The sequence below is a fragment of the Varanus komodoensis genome, unplaced genomic scaffold, assembly GCF_004798865.1.
Source record: "Varanus komodoensis strain SLA01 unplaced genomic scaffold, ASM479886v1 scaffold3, whole genome shotgun sequence".
In the NCBI taxonomy this organism is placed as follows: Eukaryota; Metazoa; Chordata; class Lepidosauria; order Squamata; family Varanidae; genus Varanus; species Varanus komodoensis.
In genome coordinates, this window is record NW_025335761.1 from 3,280,406 (window position 1) to 3,303,652 (window position 23,247).

At 41.9% G+C, this 23,247-nt stretch overlaps 1 protein-coding gene across 1 annotated transcript in view; it reads right to left on the reverse strand.

Moving 5' to 3' along the window:
* Nucleotides 1-23,247, reverse strand: part of ABTB2 (ankyrin repeat and BTB domain containing 2) — a 169,758-nt gene that overhangs the window by 52,349 nt on the left and 94,162 nt on the right. The window contains exons 2-3 of the mRNA XM_044436323.1: nucleotides 14,035-14,181; nucleotides 10,329-10,542 (exon numbers count right to left, since the gene is read on the reverse strand). Of these exons, the coding sequence (XP_044292258.1) occupies nucleotides 10,329-10,542; nucleotides 14,035-14,181 (361 nt within the window). The remainder of the gene's footprint in view (nucleotides 1-10,328; nucleotides 10,543-14,034; nucleotides 14,182-23,247) is intronic.

Consider the following 23,247-nt stretch of genomic DNA (forward strand, 5'->3'; position numbering starts at 1 on the left):
ACTATGCTCTCAGTTTGGGAATGCCACGCTCTTTGCCTTGGTAATAGCCAATCTCACTCACGTGCTTGTCTCTCAGTGTATGGTGTATCTTGCATTACTCGTAAGTGGAATTGGATATTACCTATCCTCACATAGCTGCACATAAGGTAAGTGGTATTTTTAAAATGTTTTTTGATTAACTGGTAGGTGCATGTATGAACTATGCAGGGTCACCCAGGGAGAAGCAAGCCAGTACGAGTATGGTCAATAGTATTAAGAGTTAAGGTTTGGGGTGGGCCTAGAGTTATTTGGAGTTTTTCCACTTTTGTGGGGTCCTGTGCCCCAACCCTCCCTGCAGTTAATTAATGGGACTGTTCCACTGTGTCACTAAAATAGGCAAGCAGGATGGATTTCTATAATCAGAAAATATGGATAAAATAAATCCACCATGGTATTTATCTATAAAATGTTATATTATCTATAAAAGAGGATGTGGATCCATCTGTCAAGACTAAGAAACTTAGATAGCTGACACTTTACATGCATACTAATACAACCCTAGATCTGTGTACTTCAGGATTTTATTCTTTCAACATATTTATTACTTTTAATTAATTTTAACATGTTCATGTGCTTAACAGCTTTGGCCACTAGAGAGAGATTTTCCTACCCAGCTCATAACTTTGCACTCCATACAGTTTTAAGCTAAAAGAGATTAATTAGTAAAGTGAGGGACTGTTATGTGCCCATCCCCTGCACCTTGCTGAGGAGCAGCCCTGCTCTAGGGAATGGTGAGGCTATGGCCTACCCGGGTGCGCCACAGCAGGGGCTGTGCCTAGAGGTGCCAGGCATGGCTTACTCAGATGGGGTGGGAGCAACACCTCCGGCCCTGACAGCTGTGTGCGCTTGCTTGAAGGCTTCGCTGTTTGAAACTAAACACTATTTTAACCCACTTGAAGCCGGGCTCATTTGCTAGTCTCGAAATAAAGCCACTACATAAATGTGCTGGAGTTGTTGTTGTTGTTGTTATTTTTTTCTCCTAAACTCTGGTAGTTTTTTTTCCAGGATATAGGATTATTCTAGACTCTTTAACCAGCCCTGGCATAGGTTTTGTGGAGCTCAGGGAAAAAGGTTAGGGGGCGTCTGGTGCCACATTCCACTGTCAGGAATCTGTCAGGAATTGCCTGTCAGCAGTGAGTGCAGCAGAAGGCAGTGCTGGGCAGGGTGCTGGGTGAATCACCCCCTTTTTCTTTCTGCACCCTTTCCCCTCTGTTCTTGCCACAACCTTTCTCCTTCCCTCTTCTTTCCGATGTCTTGGGAACAGATCATTCTTGCCAAAGGTCTGGAATGATTGCATGCAGTTATCTGAGGGCCACATATGGCCCTAGGGCCCTTAGTTTGCACACCCTTGCCTTAGCCTTCTTTTGCACATTAGCTCTGAAAAAGTATTAAGAAGCAAGAACAAATAATTGATGTAAGAAATGTGTACATCATTTTAAAATCTGGAATGTAAAAGCAACTATCAGATTAGTACAGAAGCACTCCTGTTGATTTTAAGTGCATGGCATAATGACTGCCTGATACTGTAGTAGTTTGCAGCCATCTCACACACCGCCTTGTTACAACAAAACCTGACATACTGTGAGGGGCCCTGGTGTACAAAAAACAGAACAAGGTCTCTCTTGTTCAAGCTAGCTCGCCCCTCTGTATTCATTAAAGGCTTTTTCACATTGCTCACAGTTTTTCCAGCCTACAGTCAGTTTCCTCCAAGTTGGCAACTTTTGAATTTTTATTTCTAGTTGGATGGTATACACCCCCACAGCCCTGAAATAAAATGCTCACTGGCTTTCATCATGAAAACCTAATGGGGTACTAAGCTGGACCACCTCCATGCTTACATATTGTTTACTTTATTGCCTTGCTGTCATTGAGAATAAAATAAAACACTCCAGCAAATTTTAGGCATTCTGTAAATTGTGGTGTTTTGGCAAACTGGGTAGCCCAGAAAGGTCTGCCAATGTAGGCTTCAATGTCAGTGTGTTTTCTTTCTAGTATTTCCAGAAATGAACCCAAGATCTCTTAATACAGAACTAAACAATGCTTACATTTCTGATGGAAAAGAAGCAAGGCGTTCCTCAATGTCTCCACACCCGTTTGCCTTCCATATCTAAAACTTTGTCATCAGTTAGTGATCTCCACCAAATCCAAAAGATACTGAAGCTCATGTGTATGAGTTCTGCCAATACGTTTTGTTATGATGATATCTTAAAGCTGATGATGCCCTCTGGCAGTTGGAGATTTGTTGCAATGTGAAAGGCTTCCTCACATTCTAGTACACAGGTGTGGCATCCCACATGTTTCCCAGCTGAGCACAATCTTCAGGGCCAGACATAGTTCTGTTATATCCCTCCCTTTAAATGGCTCTATATTCAGAACTATTTATTTATTTGCATAAACATTCCAACAAAACAAGAAGCGACTGCTCCTTAGGAGATTCAGGGCAGATAAAAGCAACTATTTCGTTATGCTGTACACACTTCAGTTATGGAATTCATTACCAAATGCTGTTGTGACATCCACAAATTCTAATAATTTTAGAAGAGCAGAGAAAAATTATTGGAGTATAAGACTATAAATGGTTTCCAGTCCTGATGGCTGTATATGTTACCTCCAGTATCAGAGACAGTATGCCTATATGCACCAGATGCTGAAGGACAGTAATGGGAATGCACCATTGCACTCATTCCCTACCTGTATTTTCCACTGGCCTGCTGTGGTTGGGACAGGCCTTAGGTCTGCTCCAGAATGGTTTTATTAGGTCATGAAAGCCAGTGTGGTGCCGTTGCTACAGTGCTGAGCTTGGGAAATCCAGGTTCAAATCATCCTTGAGCTATGAAGCTCAGTTAATAACCTGGAGCCAGGAACTAAATTACTTCACATGGAAGTGTGACGCATGGATGCATTAGGGAAAAACATTTATGTTCTCTTGGGAGAAAGGTCAAATGAATTCATTTATGTTAATAAAAATTTCATCTGCTAATGTGAGCAAAGAGCTTGATCAAATCTGGTCTTCTGCAGGTCCATCACGGCTTAGCACACTTAATAGGAAGCAGACTTTTAGCTGGGTTCAGAAGGCTATCAGCTCCTTGAGAGGAGGAATGGTGCCGGCCACATTAAAGAAGGCAGTTATTAGGTCACTCCCAAAAAAGCCTAAGCAGGACCCAGAAATGGTTAACAACTAGGCCAGCTGCTAATATCCCCTTCCTGGATAAGGCACTGGTCAACTCCAGGCTCTTATGAGTGAAACTGAAACTTGTGAATGGATTCAGGCTGTTTCAGTTGGCCTTCAGGCCTGGTTTTGGAATGGAAACTACCTTTGTCACCTTGTAGGATTACTTTTGCTGAAAGAGGGACAGGATGAGTACTGTCCTGTTGTGTGTCCTGGACCTCTCAGCAGCTTGCAACACCACAGTCTGTGGTATCCTGCTGGATGGGCTGTCTGGACAGATTTAGTGGTACTGCACAGCTTTGAACTGTTCCTAGTTGGATAGGCAATTTCAGAAAGTGGTGCTGCATGTTATTGCTCTGTCCCTTGGGAATTATGGCACATTTTATCCCCATGCTGTCCAACATCTACATGAATCTATTGGGGGAGTTATCCAAGGATATGGACTGAAGTATCACCAACAGGTGGATTACAGCCAGCTCTGTCCCTTCTATTCACCAAATGCAGATGATGCAGTGGGTGTCCTGAACTGGATGCTGTAATGGACTGGATGAGGGTTCAATACACTGAGACTCAGTCCGGATAAGGCAGAAGTATTGTCAGCAGGTGATTTGCCTGCCGAGGTCAGTGATATGCTCTGGATGGAGATGCACTTCCCCAAAAGATCAGGTTTGCAGTTTGGGGGTGCCCTTGCACCCAGCATTGTCACTAAAAGCACAGGTAGACTCAGCAGCATTAAGCACCCTTTATCAGCTTTGGCTGATATACCAACTACATGTTTATCTGGGTAGAGATAGCCTAAATAGTTATCCATACTCCTACAACCTCTGCTCTGGATTACTGAAATATGTAACATGGGGAACTGCCTTTGAAAATGGTCTGGAAATTTCAGCTGAATCAAAATAGGGCAGAGACACTTTAATGGGAACTGGGTAACATGATCTTACTATGTCAATAATGTTCCATCAGTACCTGCTGTCAGTTCCTTTCCAGGACTGATTTGAAGTGTGATATTACTATTCAAAGCTCTAAATGACTTGGGGCCAGCTCACCTGAAGGATTATCACATCCCATACATACCTGCCTGGACCCTTAGATGAATTTCAGCAATCCTTTTCCAGGAGCCCTCACCAAAGGAAATCAGTTTGCCCTTTCATTCCTAAGAATATGGCCTTTTCTTCCCACATCCACTGCTTCTACTTTGCAAATGCACTCTGAGTCTTTTTGGGCTTATGAAAGAAATCGATGCACAGGAAGGCATTTTCAGGAGAGAGTAGGTGGGCAGAGGATTAGTAAAGTACTCCCTTCCTGCCTAACAATCATTCTCTGTGCCTCCATTTGACTTACAATGCAAACATTTTTATTCATATTTCCATGGCCTGAATTCAATTTTTTTTAAAATTTATCTGAGCTCCTTGTTTCTTTTCTTCTTTTTCCAGGGCCACCAAAGATATTCTGCTGCCTGAGGCAAAGGACAAGATGCAGCTAACCCAACAGTTCCCTGTACAGAAGCTGCCTAGACTGGCAGTTGAGTCTTATTTTAATGCTGGCAAGAAGACAGCATCCTCCACCAAAGCTGAAAGCAACAGACTAGCTTAGGGGAGCGGAGGACAGGACATAGGTGCTTTCAAATGCAACTTTTCTGGAACCATTACCCTGTCTCATTTACTGATGTTGATGGAAGGGATCTATGTATGGGAGGGTCTCTGTCCTCCAACACTCCCAAGCTGCCAGTCTCAGCCACCTGAAAGGGCTGGACCAATCCCGCTTAATGCAGCTGTCGGCAAGTTGTGTCCTCTAGGTGATTTGGCCTAGAACTCCCATCACCCCTGATCAGTGGTCATGATAGCTAGCACTGATGGGAGTTAAAATCCTAAACATCTGAAGGGCCACAAGTTGCCTGCCCCATTAATAAATCTACTTCCAATAATTTTGCTGTTTAGGAAAATGGGAATGGGTCAGGAAGATCCATACCCAGATGAACATGATATGTGATACGGCACAATGTCTTTGAGCCAGATTTAATTTGCAACAGCATAAGCAAGCTTCACTTCAACAAGACAGTATAAATGTTTCCAACCAAAATGCTACCCCTTATTTCCTGACTGATTGTGATCCCACAATTTTTCTGTAGCCGTATTCCTAAAGTATGTCATTGTGAGATTCAGAAAGCTGGATGCCAGCACTTCCGTGTAGGAATACCTGCTTTCACCTTGTTTAGCTGATCCCCAGAGAACTAACTGGGTTGCTTGAAAGATCCAGCCCTGGAAGGGACCACAGATATCCAGCTTTATTATAGCAAATGTGAACAGCCAAACCTATTCCCAAGAAGATCAGGGCAGAATAAGCAACTCTCTCCTTTCTTGTTTTATCCTCTCAACCACTGCATGCATTGTCAGTCTGAGAGACGGTGACTAGTCCAAAGTACCCAGTGAGCCACATCATGGCTGAGTGGGGATTCAAGTATGGGTCTCCCATATCTTAGTTTGACACTCTGACCACTATTCCACACTATCTCTCACTGAAGCTTGTTGAAGTTCATCTGTAGAGCCTGTATTCCTCTTGTGCAACATAGTTCTTCTGGAAGACTGTGTATACCAATGCAGTGGTGGTGGATCCAAGTTAGAGAATTAGAGCTTTTCTACATGAGGCTGTTAATTGGCTGTTAGTCCAATTAACAAGTAGATACAATTATCTACTTTTGTTTTTATCCTGTAACTGAGATCTGAGCATCTATCTAACCTCTAGAAGGCACTGTAGTATAGTGGAACAGCACATATGTAGAAGGGGAAATAGCAATTTCTTTCACTTTCTGAATTAAACACCACATATTCCCTGCTCTAAGATTCCTTGCTGAAAGTGCTAGTTAGACACAGAAATGTAACTGGAGAGTCATGCAGTTACCTAAAAACTGAACAAACAAAGAAGGACAAATTCACAAGAAATATGGCATACAGAAAAGTTCTACAGGCCAAACTGTATGGAAAGATTCTCACTTAATCTGCCACTGAGTGGAAAGGCAGTGCTGTGCTGATTCTTTCCCACTGCAGTGCTGATTGCAATTCCAGTGCATGTGCAAGGATAGGAGAGCTTTAACCCTTTGCCCCCATTACACTTCCAGTCTGGACCGGAAGCTCGGTGTATACAATTTACATTGGGGAAAAAAACTTCCAATTTTTAAAAAATGGGGGCTCTTTTCCTCATGCAAATGGCAGATGCACTCCCTGATCTAGATCAGGATTAGGTTAAATATCGTCTATGGGATTTGGAACTATTATACCAAGATATTGCAAGCCGCTCAAGAAGCCAAACTGAGCCAAGATGCTTAAGAAGTCCTTGGTTTCAATCTCATGTCTGCCATTATCTCCCCTAGTGGTCCTAGGCAAGCCATTCCCTATAAGCCTCAGCCCTCCCCCTATATTTGAAATATGGGGGATACTAATACTGACTTACTCTACATGGCCCATGCATGGATTACAACTTTGTCATTCTACATGAAGCACTTTAAATACTTGCAAACATTACAAAAATATTACTGTTCTGCTGCTGTTATTGCTGCTACTATTATTAACACAGGACTGGTTCCAACAAGTGCAGACAAGTCATCCCCCCGTCCACCATAAGTGATCCAATGGACTTCTCCAAACAAAATCTAAAAAAGCAATACAGGGATGAGAAAGGTATGGAAAAGTTGAATGACCAGCAGATCAATAAGCAAGGCCATAAGCTCCAAAATGCATCAAATGCACCAGTGAAAAATAAAGCCAGCATTTTATGGAAGTGGGCTGCCAGTAAAACTTCCTTCCCATCACCTTTCTTGTTCTTTGGAATGTCTGTTTAAGAAGAGCAGGTTTTGCCTGGCAGCCCGAAAGTCACAGTCCAGTTCATGAGCAATCTCACTGCTATTTGCCTTGTTATGTGGCTGGGATTTTCCTCTGGGTTTGCAGTGCACATCAGAAGCATATTCCAGAAAAAACAATAGGGCACGAGGGAACAGTGCAGAGTTTGCAGCTGATGTAGCACAGACAGCTAAAAAAAGACTGGCTCTACAGCCTTGCCAAGGCAGCGTAAGTGAATCAATGCTTTGATGCATCACGCTGTGAGCCTGGCATGCTCAAAGGCAACCTCAATTTACTTTCCCCTCTAGCTGGAAATGAACGAGCAGATTCTGTATACAGAGTATCCCCTGCAATATTTATCTCACTGGCCACATTAAATGACAGGCACTGAGGTCACTGTGGCAAGACACAGAGAATTTACTTTGGATAATTTCAGAAGTTGGGTGGATTTTTGTTGCTTTTGGGATATCTGGCTGCACATATGTTTTGCTTCTGGGTTGCATTAGATTTTGCCATTCGTTTAACCTAGTTCAATTGTTATTATGCCTCTTCGGGCACACATGTCCTTAGCTGATGGGAAATGTGTTAAGTACATTTCATTCTCCAACCCTAGCCAGGAAGCCAGGGCTGTGCATACATATCCTGGTCCTTTTTAAAACTCCCATGGATCAGGAGTTTGGGAGGTAGAATGCCACATTCACATATGTTCCTCTTCTTTGCCAAGCAGCTGATTAGTGGGAAAAGGGATTAAAGCGGCCATTACACTATTTGTGGATCTAGTGGCTATGTCCTTCTCATGTTTCCTCTTGAGCAGGCACATAGCTCCCAATCCAAACCTTTAACTGCCCCCCCCCATTCCCCCGCAAAGGGGTTCCATCCTGAACTGCAGCCCCTGGACCTGCTCAAGAATCCAAATGAGGAAGACTCAACTGACAGACAATGCCTGTTTTGGCTCTGAGACTTTTCAACTGGGCTCTGCTCACATAGTCACACTTGCCATGCACTCACTCCAATAAATTGGGGCATCTGTGCATACCTGCCATAACTATTACTTTAGATTTCCTCTACGGTGACTTGATTAGGAAAAAACCCTGATATTGTTGCAGCATAAGATGTTGATTTCCGAATGAGTCAGAGGTCTAGCCTGAAAAGCAAGTCTACATAGCATTTGTTGCTTCCGGCATGGAGCTCATGAGAAGAGGAATTTGCAGAGAAGGCCAAATATACTCCTATTTGTATGAATATCTGACGATGCTTAACAGCTCTCGCCATTTGCAAAAGGAAAAACAGGTGTGGTGGTGTCATGTTATAAATATAACAACTTTTCAAGCACAGAATCTGGGGAACTTCCTTCTATTTTCTGATCCACAAAGCCAGCCTGTGAACCAATTATTCTATGACTGAAGTGGCCCACAGTTTCAAGGCCCACAAATGTTCTTTAGGTCTTTTCCACCCTCTGTAAGCGTTACATTTCTTAAAAGTTAAGTCTGGGAACTCCAGCTACTCCTGCTTTACTCTTGCCCATGAATCTACATTTTCAGCTATGGACCTCCAGGGTTTGTTTCTTAACTACTTCCATCTTTTTCCTGTAGCCACAGCAATATAAAACAACTGTGGTTGTCTCACTGAAAGCTGTTGCGAGGAGAATTCCTTCATCATTTGCTGTTTCATTCCCTAAGGATGCATTTTATTTAAACACAGTTTTCTCTAAAGAGCAAGTACATATAACCATGGGATTTTCATGATATTTGCTGAGTTCACAGAATTGACTGAATATATTGATTTCTTTTCACTGCACATCGCCAAGGGCTATTACTGCACTTATATTTTTACCCCTTGTGTGAGCAACCCAGAGCAACCCAGAGAAGCTCCATTTTATCCTCACAACAACAACCCTGTAAGGTAGATTAGGCTGACAGTGAGTGACTGGTTAAAACTCACCCAAGGAGCTTCATGCCCAAGAGGGAGCTAGACCCCAGATCTCCCAGGTCCCCAGTCCAAAACCATCCCCAGCACACCACGCCACACCAACTTTATCGTGGCCTATACAGGTAAAAGGACAGGGGAAGTGGGAGTTCCCAATGACATTGATGATGTCATAGGGGAAACCCCGAATTCCTCATAGCAGTGAGAATTTGAGATCAGCCAAGGGGAAGGGAAGCTGAAACACTCACCCAGCCTTCTAAAATTCTGAACATGACCAAGTGAAGCAAAACCAGAAAGCTTAAAAATGACAGGTAGAATGTCAAGTCAGGGGAGGAGAAAGTCAAGGAAACAGGAGCATAGGATGGGTACCTTGTATTGAGGCAGAGCATGATCTGCTGACACTGACTGGCAGCAGCTCTCCAGGGTTTCAGGCAGAGGTTTTTCAGCCCTACCAAGAGATGCTGGGAATGGTACCTTGTGCATGCCAGGCAGATGCTCTACCATAGAGTCAAAGCCCCTCCTGAGCTACATCTCAACCAGGATTAACATTTTAGGAAAGACTGACATAGAGATAGTGTAGAGTACACGATACAGAATAATTTATACACAGAAATGTGTTTAGTGAATCATTTCTTGCATTTTAGCAACCAAATTTACAATATTCATGAGCCTGATCTCTTGGTAAGTCATAACGCAAACTTTTTATTGTTTGCTGTCTGTTTTGTTGCTGATGATTCTATTACTTCTCTGTGACTCAGTGTGAGTGTTTAATTTTCCTGTTTCAGTTTATATAGATTTGATATGTTAATCCAAATCACAGTTCAAATTACCTGGTAGTTTTCATTAAAATTCATCTGATAGCTTTATCTTGGACTGTAAGCTGAAAGACCAGGCAGTGAAAAAGGAAGGGCATAAACATTTCAATCAAACCAATATGAATTCACCCTATTAGAATTCCATTTGCCCAAGCCAGTACTGGGAGGCACTTAAAGGTGTCTGTGCACACATTGAAAGAATGACCTGGACATTGGAAAATACCATTTCTATTCTGTTCAGGTTGATCCTGGACACCTGGGAATCCTTACCTAGACATCATTTTGTGGGTAATTATATAGCATAAACTTTATTTGTGAAAGTCAATAGAAAGAAAACTTGCTTTCTAGTCTGCTTCCAGTTCCAACTGTTTGGGCAAAGCTAAGGAAGAACACTAGTTATGTTACTAGATCTCTGGTTCACTACTGATAATGTGGAATTCAGCAGAACTTAGAACTTGTAGCACCACTTCAAATACTGAGCACTACAAAATAAGACTGTCCTAATCTGAAAGGTGGTCTTGGATTGTAAACAGCCAGACCTACCGTTCATTATTCAGGGCCATCCTCGGAGGATCCAGGTTCGGGTTTTCCATGGACTCCATCTGAGGGCATCGTAAAAAATAATAAAGGGTGTGGAGGGCATCAGGGGACCAGGTGATAGGTTGCTGCTGTTGCCTGGTTTGTCGAACAGGACTCATGCCAGGGCGGAGGGTATTCAAGCACTGCATGTGGTGCATTGCTCGAGATACCAAATCACCTGGAAAAGAAGAACCGAAGGAAACAAATATAGTTGTATCCTGAAAAAAAATATTGTTCTTCCTGTGTTCTATTGCATGTCTTTATCTGTAGTCATGAAAAGCCAAATCTAGAGGTAACCATTTACTGTTTTCTATTTGTCCTGCGGGCAGTGGAACATATGTTTCTCTTTGATACATTTACAGCCTACCTTTCTTGCAAGAAGTCCAAGATGGTACACATGATTTCCCTCCTATTTTATTCTCACAACAGTCCTGTGAGGTATGTTAGGCCGAGTCAGTGATTGCCCAAAGCCACCCAGTGAGCTTTATGACAAGGTCTTGATTAGTTTCCAGGACATCAGTTGGATGGTTCACCATTTTTAACCTATAATTAAGCTATCTGAGCTTAGCTAGAGCTTTACAGAATTAGAGAAAATTACTTCAGAACTGATGAAATACTCAATTTTCTACCACAGAATAATATTTCTCCCAGCATGCATCTTCCACACAAGGCCATTACAGCTTTGGCTATTGGGAGGTACAGAAATATAATTAATAAAAAACGAGGTGAGCAGCTTTAACCATAAGAAGTCAAATCTTTCCGTACTTTTTTAAAAAAATGTTGATACTTCTGAAACAAGTCCTTTCCTTTCCTTTCCTTTCCAAAAACTGGCCTGAAAAGAGTGACTTACCAAGGCAAACATAACTCAACAGCCAGATTTTTACTACCTGAATAGGCATCTGGGGTGAGGTAGGGGTCAGGCCACAATACATGGTTGGTGAGTTCCATGCGGCTTGCTGGATCACACATTACACAGGCTTTTAAAAAATCAGGCTGATACATAAATAGACTTGTGCTTTATTTAAGAATTCCTATTAACAAAGGCAAGGGTTGGATTTTGAGCACATCAGTGGTTTGAATAAGCACAGCACTGTATTTTGAATGTGTGTACACCATAGGTTCCTATTTTTTCTGGGAATTCTCTATTTCTTTAGACTCTAGGGTTCACAGGAAAGAGCAATTCATTGTTCATGTAGGATTACAATTCTGGGAAAGAGTAAAGTGAAAATAGCAGCAAGCAGCTTCAAAGTCACTTTCTGAAAAGCTATATAAGGGTAGACGTTTCTTTCCAGCCACTGAAAAAAGGATGCTACAGCTGTAGTCCTAAATACCAGGATGTTTAGGGCTTTATTGGGGCTTACTAGGGAATAAACTGCATTGAAGTTAGTGGTGCACTGATCTGAATAAACATGCATGAATTTGGGCATTATGCTATTTACTCAGGGGTGAGCCTGATTGAATGAAATGGAATTACATCTTGGCAAAATGCAGAAGATTGAGCTGCATGTTCTCAGGTCGGGAAGGTGAACTTGAAAAGGTTTTTCTTTTTTTTAAGTGGCTATTGTACACCTTAGGAAGCTACTTCGCATGGAAACTGCAAGACTATCAAACTTCTGCTAGTGCTGAACCATAGAACTATGCAAGAGGTACATCTGGAATTCAGATTTTCAGTTCAGAATAATATACACAGCCCTTACCTTGCATTCCCTCCCTGCTGCACCGGCAACTTCTGGACACATTTTTGAAAAAAAAACTAGTATGAATATATAAGGAGATCCATTCATTAAATGCAATCACTGAGCCAGCCAAATCAGAGCGTGGGGAAAGGAAGCTGCATTCAATCATAGACTTGTGTTACAAGTGCTCACTTGTGCTGCAGAATATATAAAGGTATGCTTTAAAAAAAGTTTGGTAAAACCTCAAATTAAGGCAGCTCATGAAATAAATGGTGAGACCTGTAAAGTATGTGTTGGCTTCTGACAGTAGCCTTCAGATGGTGGTGGTACACTAGGGAAGAAAGGCTGAGGAGAATGTTTTTCCAGGAAAAAAATAGGCCAGCAAAGCACAACTTAAAGGGACATTGTTTGGGGGTAGAGGCTCCAAACATGGTTTGCGCTAATCAAAACACAAGCCGACTTTCCAAGCCTTGTATGAAAATATGCATTTTCAGGATTTTCCTCTTCCTTTCTGAAGGTAAGGAAAATGTGTGTGTGATTTTGTTTTTGTTTTAGTTAGAAGGTGAATTTGGCTGCTATGCTAGAAAGCAGGCCCTTTGGCATTTGAATATTATTAAACTAAAGGTCAAAAAATAATACTCTGATGCACAGCACCATCGGATTCATTGGCTGTAGGCTGGATGCGGCAGGCCTCCTAAGTGCTTGACAATTCCCCTCTTTCGGCAGCTCCAGGTGGACTGGGAAAAGAATGGGTTTATGGAGCACTCCGTAGAACGCAATCTATGGCAGGCATACAAAATGTAGCTCAGAGACACCTAGTCTGAGAGGCCTGATCTCGATACAGAAATAGAGCCCAATAGTTATGAAAACCATGGCAAAGCTGTGCTGTCCAAACAGTTACGGAGTTAACTTAAGCACCTCCAGCTTTAACCAAGTCATCATCTCTTCCTGCCCATTCTTAGATCCTTCATAAGCGTTTCATCCCTACCTTTAAAATCCTCCATGGCTTCACCTCTTTTATGCCCCACTCTTATCTCAAGAGTGGGGAAACCTTTTGGCCCTGGAGGGAACATGTGGTGCTGGGTGGTGGACTGGAGGCTGCAAACACATGCATGCACACACAGACTTGCATACCTGTGTGTGTACACATGGAACTGCATGGGTAAATGCATGCACTGTGAGTTAGGATTGCTCAGTGAGAGAAAAGCTAACCCTGATCTGGATCACTGCTTCAGAGCAACCCCGACTGTCTTGGTGGCACTAACATCCTAGGGGGAAAGAGTGGGTGGGTCCCTCCTGGGCTTGTAGATATGCAGAATGTGTTGGGTTCCAGGTTGCCCAGTCTTGTCTAAGCTACTCTCCAGATCTCCCACACTCAATAGTCTGATGGTCTCCTGCTCTCTGAAACTATTCTGCCCTCCTTCGCTTGCTGCTTCTTATGCCCAGAACTGTCTCCCAGAGCAGCCCTGCAAGACCCCACCCCTTCTGCCTTCAAATCCCTGCTCAAAACTCATCTTCTCTACGAACCAGTCTCCTACGGACCTTACTTACATGTCAAAGGACATGGCTTGTCATTAATTGCATATTCCTTTCCCGTTTATCCCTGATTCCATAGCCATTTTCTTATTCTGTTTTTCCCCTTGTGTCTATTTTTCGACTGTAAATCTCCTGTGCATGCAGAGGGACCTGTCAGACCTGTTATTTGTAACCTGCCATGTACATTGACAGCACTGTAAAAAAAGTAATTGTAATAGCAATATTATGGAAAGAAAGCTCTTTTTTTCTTTAGTATCGCTGTGGTAAATTGCATGTTAAATACCCAGCAATGGAATCTGAATTTCCCTGAATAACATCCTGAAATGTTTATATTTTGCACAATGTGATCCCAGGGAAATCAACAGCAGAGCCAATTATAAGATTTCCCTCAACTTTAACAGGGACAGCACCCAAACTTTGAATAAACAAAGAAGTTATCCATTGCATATGAAACTTACTCAGTTCAGAGATGCTTCCAACACATGTTGCCAAGAGAGACTGCTCTAATGTTCGAAGTTCTAGCTGGGCATAAGCATCAGCTCGTCCGTTGCTGCCTATGGATCCATCATTGTAAGGACTGAAGTATGCTGGCAGAGAGAGCACACCTAAAAAAAAAACAACAGACAGCAGCAACAGGCCTGTGAGAAAGCACCAGATCAAATGGAATAACAGAGAAGTACCTCTGTGTTTTGACGTACAGTCTACTCATGTTAGACATGTTTAACACATGAAGAGCATGGTCCAAAGAGTGTGCCTGTTCTGTCTCCAATGCAAAGCAGGGCCCACTCTTCTTCATCTCTCTAGGCCACCTTACTGACTTAGGGCAAGGAGATCTTTTCTACTGGTACTTGCAGGCCACAGTTCTATGGTGCCATCACCCTTCCTTATTCATGGAATCTTAAGGGTACCCAGATGGTGCCAATTTGCAATTGTAGCCCTTTTCTCTGTTTTCTTACCACTTCTTTTCTCATTTTTCCACACACATACAACTCGAGGGAGGAGTAGTGCCTTTTGACTGGCAGGACTAGGAGCTGTCCATCTGGAAGCACTCCAGATGGACCATCCATGATGTAATTGTATTCGACAGTCACAAGTTCTGTATTATACAGTATCTTGTAGGGCCTCCCAAAAGCTTAAAACCGTTTGAATTTGCAAATATAAAACAGCCTGGATAGCAAACCTTCTGGAAAGTTCATGTACTGCTTGCAGCCTGGAAACCAGCCTTCCTCAGCCTGGTGTCCAGAACTATTGGACTACAACTGACAGCATGCCTGACCATTAGCACTGCTGGCTGGGTCTGGATGGGAGTTAGAGTCAAAAGCATTTGGAGGGCACCAGGGTAAGAGAAGGCTGCTCCATCAATTGCTGCGTATGAATGTGGCTGACTATCTGCTTTTGGTTACAACCAGAGACAGGAATCTTGGTCATGACAGACCCTTGGTGAAGACTCTATAGATAAGCTTTGTTCCATGAGCACAGGTTTGCCGGAATGCCTGCATTTGATACCACATACTCCTTTCATTGGTTTTGTGCCAAGTTGTGGCTTAGACTATGTAAACTAAATTGTGCAGGGTCAATTGGAGACTCGCTCAGTGGGGCCAATGCTGACACTTTCTGGTCAACTCTATTCTACAGGTGGAAAAAGCTGTATGGTCACTGAGAACCACTGATGCTTATACTACTGTAAAAGATAAAGGTAAAGGTTCCCCCATGTCATTAAAGTCCAGTCATGCCTGACTCTACGGGGCGGTGCTCATCTCCGTTTCCTAGCCGAGGGAGCCAGCGTTTGTCTGCAGACAGTCTCCGTGGTCATGTGGCCAGCATAACTAAACACCGAAGTGCACAGAATGCTGTTACCTTCCCACCGAAGTGGTACCTTTTTGTCTACTTGCAACTGCATGCTTTCAAACTGCAAGGTTGGCAGGAGCTGGGACAAAGCATGGGAGCTCACCCCGTCAGGTGGATTCGAACTGTCAACCTTTCAATTAACCAGCCCAGCAGCACAGCAGCTTAAACCACTGCACCACCTGCATCCCTTACTACTGTAAAATACACAAAATGAAAATTCTTCCAGGGAAAGAATACAATGAAATGAAGGAGAGGTCACCATCAGTAAATGTTGGTCCAATTAGTTTTACTAGCGAGCATTAGTAAAGACTGAATGAATGGGCTCCAAGTGGGAAAAACTACTGCCGTCTGGATGTGCCAGAAGACAAACAATGGGCAGGATCAAATGAGAAATGAAAGCCCCTTTCATTCAGTTTTCAAAAGACTGTAATGTTCATTGACTTGAACGAGCGATACATACATAAATTGTAACAGATTGTCGGAGGGTAGACTGCGGCACCTCTGGACCTTGTCAAGTTAACTGGAACCGAGTGTGGACTATGAATAGCCCTAAGACAAAATGGGTTAGCCCTGCTGCATATTCTCTTTGCGTGCTCTCAAGAGCAGATTTGAGCGATCATAACTGGACCGCATGGCTTGTGCCTCAAGAATGGAGGTGCTGCAGTTAGTGCTGCACACAGGGACAACACAGTGATGTGAGGACAAGGTAGACATAGGGGCTGAGCCCCAAACATTGAAATTAACAATCATTCGCTTGCTTTGATATTTGCTCTGCAGTGTACATTTTATGGAAGGCTAATTAGTAAAGTTAAGAGACACGATCTCCCACAGTCCTTGGATTTTATGCATGTTGGCCAGGGATGCTCTAGTTCTACAGGGGCACATGTGGACACATTTGGCAATTTTATTAACTGTCTTAAGTACCACCACAAAATGGAAGTGTGGCTTACCAAACAGCAGTTTTTTTAGAAGGTTTTTCTTTCTCCCCCACTCCCCAAAACCCCACTTCTTTTTCTTGGGGACTGTGTGCACTGCAATGGAAAGCATCAGTTTGTAGTCATGCACCATTATTATTTCCTACAAATGTCACTGGGCTCCATTTGTGGCTCACAGAAAATCAGAGAGAATGAAGACAGCAGTGGTGGGTGAGATCCCCTCAACTTGTTTTGAGGCAATTCCAGCTACTGTGAGATTGTCTGTTTTTAAATTTATATGCCATCCAGCAGTCTAACAGACTTACAACAAACCATTCATATTGGAAACACTAAAACACTAAAAACAATTATATTATAAAAATCAGAACAATATAACACCCTGACATTAAAATTGTATCAATTAAGAAGGACAATAATATGTGACAACAAAGTAACAAGTCAATTTAAATACGTGGAGAAATGTTCTCATCTGGCGCCAATATGAGAACCATGTTGGTGCCATGCAAATTTCTCTGAGGAGCCTATTTGTTAATTTTAAGAGGGAGGATTGGATGCTTTGGTAGGTGCCAAAAATAGTGTTTGAGGGTGCACTGGTGCCCCTACCCACCATATTGTCTACTTCTAGTGTAGATCCTACTCAAATGTTTTGTCCCCAAATGGAAGGATGATGGCATGAAAGGTACAGTAGATTCTCCAGATAGTAGAGAAGTAGGGTGCAATCTTTCTCTCTCTTCTCACCACATGTTGAGAAGTCATTAGGTCCTTTTTAGGTATTCTAACTCCATTTTACTATGGAGTTGTGACCTCAGTGGGCTGAGCCGTTGCTGTTCCATCCCCCTCTTCCACCCAACCTGCTGTCTAGCTAGTAACACTTCAGAGGAAAAGGGAAGGAGGCTACAGAGAGCAAAGGATATGTCATATGTCTGTTGCAGCCTCCTTCACTTCCCACCCCACTACTTCTCCTTCCCCACCTTCTTTACTTCCTTTTCTGGGGTTCCATTCCCAGCCTCAGAGAGGCGGCAGCCTGCGTGGTTCATTCCACACTGACTGTGGGAGTAGGAAGTGGGTAGATTCCCAGCTTCAAGGCTGAAACTGTTTCTACCTTGGATCTCCAGTTAAGTTTAAAGTTAATGTGCAAAATTTTTCATAGTATGTTTTTATTAAATTTTATTAGTGGCTTATAATGTTGTGAACTTCCCAGAAAACTTCAGCTACTGTGTGATATAGAGATGATGATGATGATGATGATGATGATGATGATGATGATGATGATGATGATGGACAAGTCTAAACTGACCCACAGTAGTAATAAATAGAGGAAGGAAGGATGGAAGGAAGCTTCTGTTACTTTTACAAATCTGAGCATCTTGGAAAGACTTTGGAAACATTTTGATTGTGACTTGCTTCTGGAGACAGTAATTGCTTTGGGGCTATCTCTTACAGAGGTAACAGTCCAGATGTCCTTCTGACATGTTATCTGGTAAGAGATAATGCAAGTGCTGGTGTTGGGTGTATTGATGACATCATTCTACAATGCAGTGACCTCCTTCTGATACCATTTAACAGCTTTATTTATTTACAGATGTATTAAATCAGGGAATACTGGGGCAGAAAGAGCTGCCCTGGCTGTCTATATTGCTTTGGCTCCTCAGAAGGTCAGCTCAAGCTTCACCCTTTCATTGTGGTGAAACCTTACGCTTGGTGTTACCATGTAGGCTAAAAGAGTTTCCTGGTTTCAGCAGCTGCCCAAAATATGCTGAGTGGGCATCACTGAACCCCACAATTCTCCTGCTAGGCTCTTCTAGCTTTATCCCCTATTTTCTATTTTCCACCTGCCATCTGTGATTACATGTAACATTCAACTATATACCTGAAGTGACACCCCCAGAAAGACAAAAACTTTCCAGGCTTAGCCAGTCTGGAGAATATGAAAACAATCCTTCTGCCCTTCAGCTGGGTAACTAACTCATGCCTGAATTTCAGGGCAGCTTGTGCTACTTCACCTGGCCAGCTGAGACAAAACCCACACGTAGTTAGGTGATAAAAAGGCTGTGCCAAATCTCATGCTAAAATAATGTGAGACACTGGAAATCCACATCTCATCAGGTATCTGGAATTTCCTAACCTCTTGCATTGGCTGGAAGTACTCAACCACTGTGATTCTCGCCATCATGTGGGTTGAACGTCTCCTGAGCACTGCTAGTTCCTGTTGGTAGCAACCCGATGGCTGCAGATGATGGACGTGTGTGTTTGTATATGTGTGATATCCACACAAACCTCTCACAGCTACCATCCCTTGCTCGGGCTTGACAGTCTGAGGCAAACTTTGTGCTCATCAAACTAGGCATAATTTAAACAAATTAAAAGGAAGAGTACATTAAGACGTTCCTCTGCCAGAGATTGGCTACAGCCTTTATTTCCTGTACTGATCTCATGTGTGTTCTTTTCACAGACTGGCAAAAGGCAAAGCCAAGCCAACAGTGACACCATCAACAACTTCCTGGGTATTCTGAGGAGAAGGAAATAAAGTAATCTGCTGTATCTCAGCACTGTACATCATTGTGAGCTAATGGGAAATCCCAGCCCGTGGATTTAGTAATCTGCATATTTGGAAAGCTGAGAATAAAAGAGCAGTATCACATGCAAACTAGAAATGTTCTGAGAAGTACACAATGAAGACTGTTTCTCTATACCAAAAAACTGAGATTGATTCTGTTGCATTTCCCCCACATTGCTCCCCAAACATTTTAAAATACACATATTGAAGTGACAGCAGGGGTAAAATAGACCATTTTATAAAATTAGACAGAAGGATGTAACAACAAAGTAAATAGAAGCAGAAACTAATGAATGTATTCAAAAATGAATGTTTAGAAAATATTTAAGTAACACATTTTCATCCCAGACATGTATGTACTTTAAAAATAATTCAATGAAAGATGGGATTTTTGATAATGATTTCAGCTGGAGAGGCAAACTGAATCAGTTGGAGAGGCAAATTGGAGAGTTGTGATGTATGCTGTGATAAAGTCAATGATGGGTTCGCATGACCTGGCAAACAACCCTGCACTGTTTCCATGGCATGCAGAATTTTGCCTGAACTTATTTATTTATTTTATTTATTTATTTAAAACATTTCTATGCCGCCCCCATCGCAACAAAGCCTCGGGGCGGCTCACAAAGAATATATAAATACATACATAAATAATGATAACAAAAAAAAATTGTTTAAAACCCCCCGGTGCATTCCCGGCTAAAAATTTTAAAATCCTAATTAATTCAATAATTTAACAATTAAAATAATTTTTAAACAAAAAGGTCTTCGCCTGGCGCCGAAAAACAAATAACGACGGCGCCAGGCGGACCTCTCTGGGGAGTGCATTCCATAGATGGGGCGACACCGCAGAGAAAGCCCTCCTCCGGGTACTCACCCTCCTAATATCATTCACAGAGGGTTCCCGGAGAAGGGCATGCGTAGCTGATCTCAAGGGGCGGGAGGGCATATATGGTCAGCCTATCATGTGATTACCCAGGCAGCTTGGTTTCTGGGTTCCTAACTCCATCCTCCTAGCCCTGTCAGGCATCCCAGTAGCATCTGAATCCTCCCCCTCCGCCTTTCCCTATTTTCATCCTGATTGGTCTGCTGCAGCCCTTCTCCTGCACATTGCTGTGCTTCCCAGCCACTTCAGCACCCACAGGGATTTTTATTCAATGAAAATCAATAGTTTCACTCAGATTTCCTCCTCCTCTGTCCATGCACTGTCTCGCTGTTTCCAATAGTAAGCAGGGAGAGTGACACATTGCTTGGCCAATGAGAATAAAGTAAGCAAAGACATGTCAGTTGCTATGAAGGTGAGGGCAGCTAAAAAGCTAGGAATGGCCAGTTCTGTGACTGCTCTTACCAGGGGACTCGATGGTGTTACCACACCAACAATGGGCAATCTTGGGTCCAGACAACTGGAGAAGCTGTAGAAATCTTTGGAGTGTGAAAAGCTTTGAAGAGACTATCGATCCTCTCCATGGTTTCAGAAAACTAATCCTACCATGCAGAAATTCCAAACTTGGATCCGGACAACACAACAGACCCACAATAGTAAGATTTCACCATGGTAACTAGTGATTCAGTAATTGCTGGGTTAGCCATTCAGATTATATCACCTGTATCTACTTCTGCATCCATCTATCTTGTATCTATATATTATGGTATATCTATGTATTTAATATTAGGGGACAAAAGAGTTTTCAGAGATGTGTCTCTTGGAGAGAAGAATGGGTAGAAATTAGATACATCAAAGACATTAGGAGGGCAATGGAGAAGAATAGTGCCAACTTCCCGAACCTGGTATCCTCCAGATGGATTATCATATCGGCCAGAGATGATGGAAGCTGCAATCCAACCATATCGAGGGCATTGGCAAACTGGAGTAGCATGCTATGGAACCCCATTTTTGGACAGGGAAGACCAAAGAACACCATGCTTGCAGCTTCTAGGGTCTGAACAGCAGCTAAAGAAAGCTTTAGCTATTGAGCAGTATAACATGGAAGGAAGAAATGAAATGAAAGGTACTAACACCCATCAATGTGTTTACATGAACTTCTATTATACTGGTGTTTTCCAACTGTACCACTTAATTTGTTAGTATATATGGGGTTTATGGCTCCTTTTTAGTAGAAACCAATTAAAAATTCTATCATTTGCTGCATTATTCCCAAAAGAACATTAGTATCAACCATAAACTTATTCATAAATGGTACCAAATCCACACTATACAGCATTTTCTTGGCCAAAATCCAGCAGAGAATTAAATGCACTCATGGCTGTAAATTGTATTGGATTGTGGCTGTTATCTTTACGATGCTTTCCATGCAGACTTCTGCCAGCAATGCTCTGTTATCTCACACATCTCCCCAAAGACATCCAAAGTGTCTGGCCATAACTGTGTAATTTAAATCACCAATTAATAGAACAACATCTGTACAGAGTATTTTGTACATCACTGTAATGCCATGATCACAACTGAACTGAGCAAATATAATTAGTTTCTGGCATTCCTCGAAGTCTTTGAAATAGAAGTTGGAATAAGGTATGTTTATTCTACCTCACTTAATACAGGAAACCCACTTATGGACTTTTTCTGCCAGTGCTGTTAAAAGGTTGGCGCGACAGGGTGGAGTTCCAGTAAGCCATTTCTTAAAAAATAAAATTATTTTGCCAGCCTAAGAGCTATTTTTTAAATTCTTGTCTATAACATGATACTTTTTAAAGCAACTGAAATGTTTCCAGTTTCCTAGCCAAAATCAGTTCAATGTGGAGGGGAGGAGGAAACGTGGAGCTCCCCTCTCCACTTTCTTAACTTCACACAGTTGTTTTAGATAACCTATTTTGCATGTGGTGAGAGAAAACCATTTGGAAGTCTGCTGTCTGGCACACCTGCCTCTTGATAAGGGCCAAACTAAATGTGTGACTTTTAATGAATCTCTGCATAGAAAACTTGGTTCAATATATATATAAAAGTTTGGTTTTTATCAGAGCTTTAGAACTAAGAAAGATGGAGCTCAAGATAAGCAAATGAAAATTTCCTGGAATGAAAAGAACAAAATAGTAAAATTTATTGAATTTTATCCGTACAACAGTATATTAATTTCAATATTCACCATCATCCCAAACGTTTCAGTCTTTTGTTTACTCAATACCTTTTCTCTGTCATATATTTAATTTAATTCCTAGCAAGGATTTGGGAAGGTAGCAATATATTTAAAATAGAGGGCCAATGTGGTGCAGCGGTTAGACTGTTGGACTAGGGTTCAGGAGATCTGTTTTCTAGTAAACTCATTAGATGTCTTTGGGTCACTGACTTCAGCCTAACCTACTCCACATGGTTGTTGTGAAAATAAAATGGAGAGGAAAAGATCCTTGTAGGCTGCTTTGGGTTCCTTGCAAGAAGAAAAATTGTAGGATTATAATACAAATTAGACACAGGTGAAGCACCTTCAGAATATGTTTTATTCCACTTTATCTTTGTTCACTACCATCTCATCCAAATAGAAATCTGAACAGGAGTTCTAGAAGGTTCACAAATCTGCTGAGGATGCTCTGACTGATTTCACTAATATTCACTAATACCTTAATATTAGAAGCCAATTTCCTAGTCACCTGTTCCTGCTATTCTTGTTTTTTCTTAACCTAGTCAGTTGTTACTGGCCTATGACACTTCCATGAAATTTGAAGAAAGTCTAAAAAGCTTAGACATTTTCTGTCTTAAAGATTGTTAGAAATCACTGTGTTAGAAAATCACCATGTCCTTTGGGCCTGTGATCACTGATCACCAAATGGCATAGATCAGGAGAAATGGAGAGAAATCAGAGAGTTTAATGTATGCTGCACATTAAACAGGATTTTCAACCCCTCTTCCCAAAAAAATTATTCCTCCTCACTATTTTTCCTCTGGACAGAAAGAAAAAACTCACTATTAAGTAAAGAGAAACCATAGTTCATTTCAGGAAATTAAAACTGAAAGAAAAGCATCTGAGAAAATGGTCATGTTTGAAAAACCATATAGGAGTGCAGCATTTACTTTCAATAAAAATTAGAAATTGCATTAATATATAACCTAAAATAGTAATTAAAAAGCTAAACAAAAGAAACCCAAACACACTGCAACAGACAGCAAACCATCTCTGTCAGTGGGAAAGCATCCTTAAATCATTTGTACATCTGTTTACTTAATAACAGATTTAAATTAATTATCACCTGGGACAATCACCACAGATTATATTATTAAGATGAACTTCCCAGTTGAGATGGAAAAGCTAGGCTCAGAATACATTAAAAAATTTGATGATAACAGAATGCAAACTATGCCAGTTAGCAATAGCCAAATGAAATTG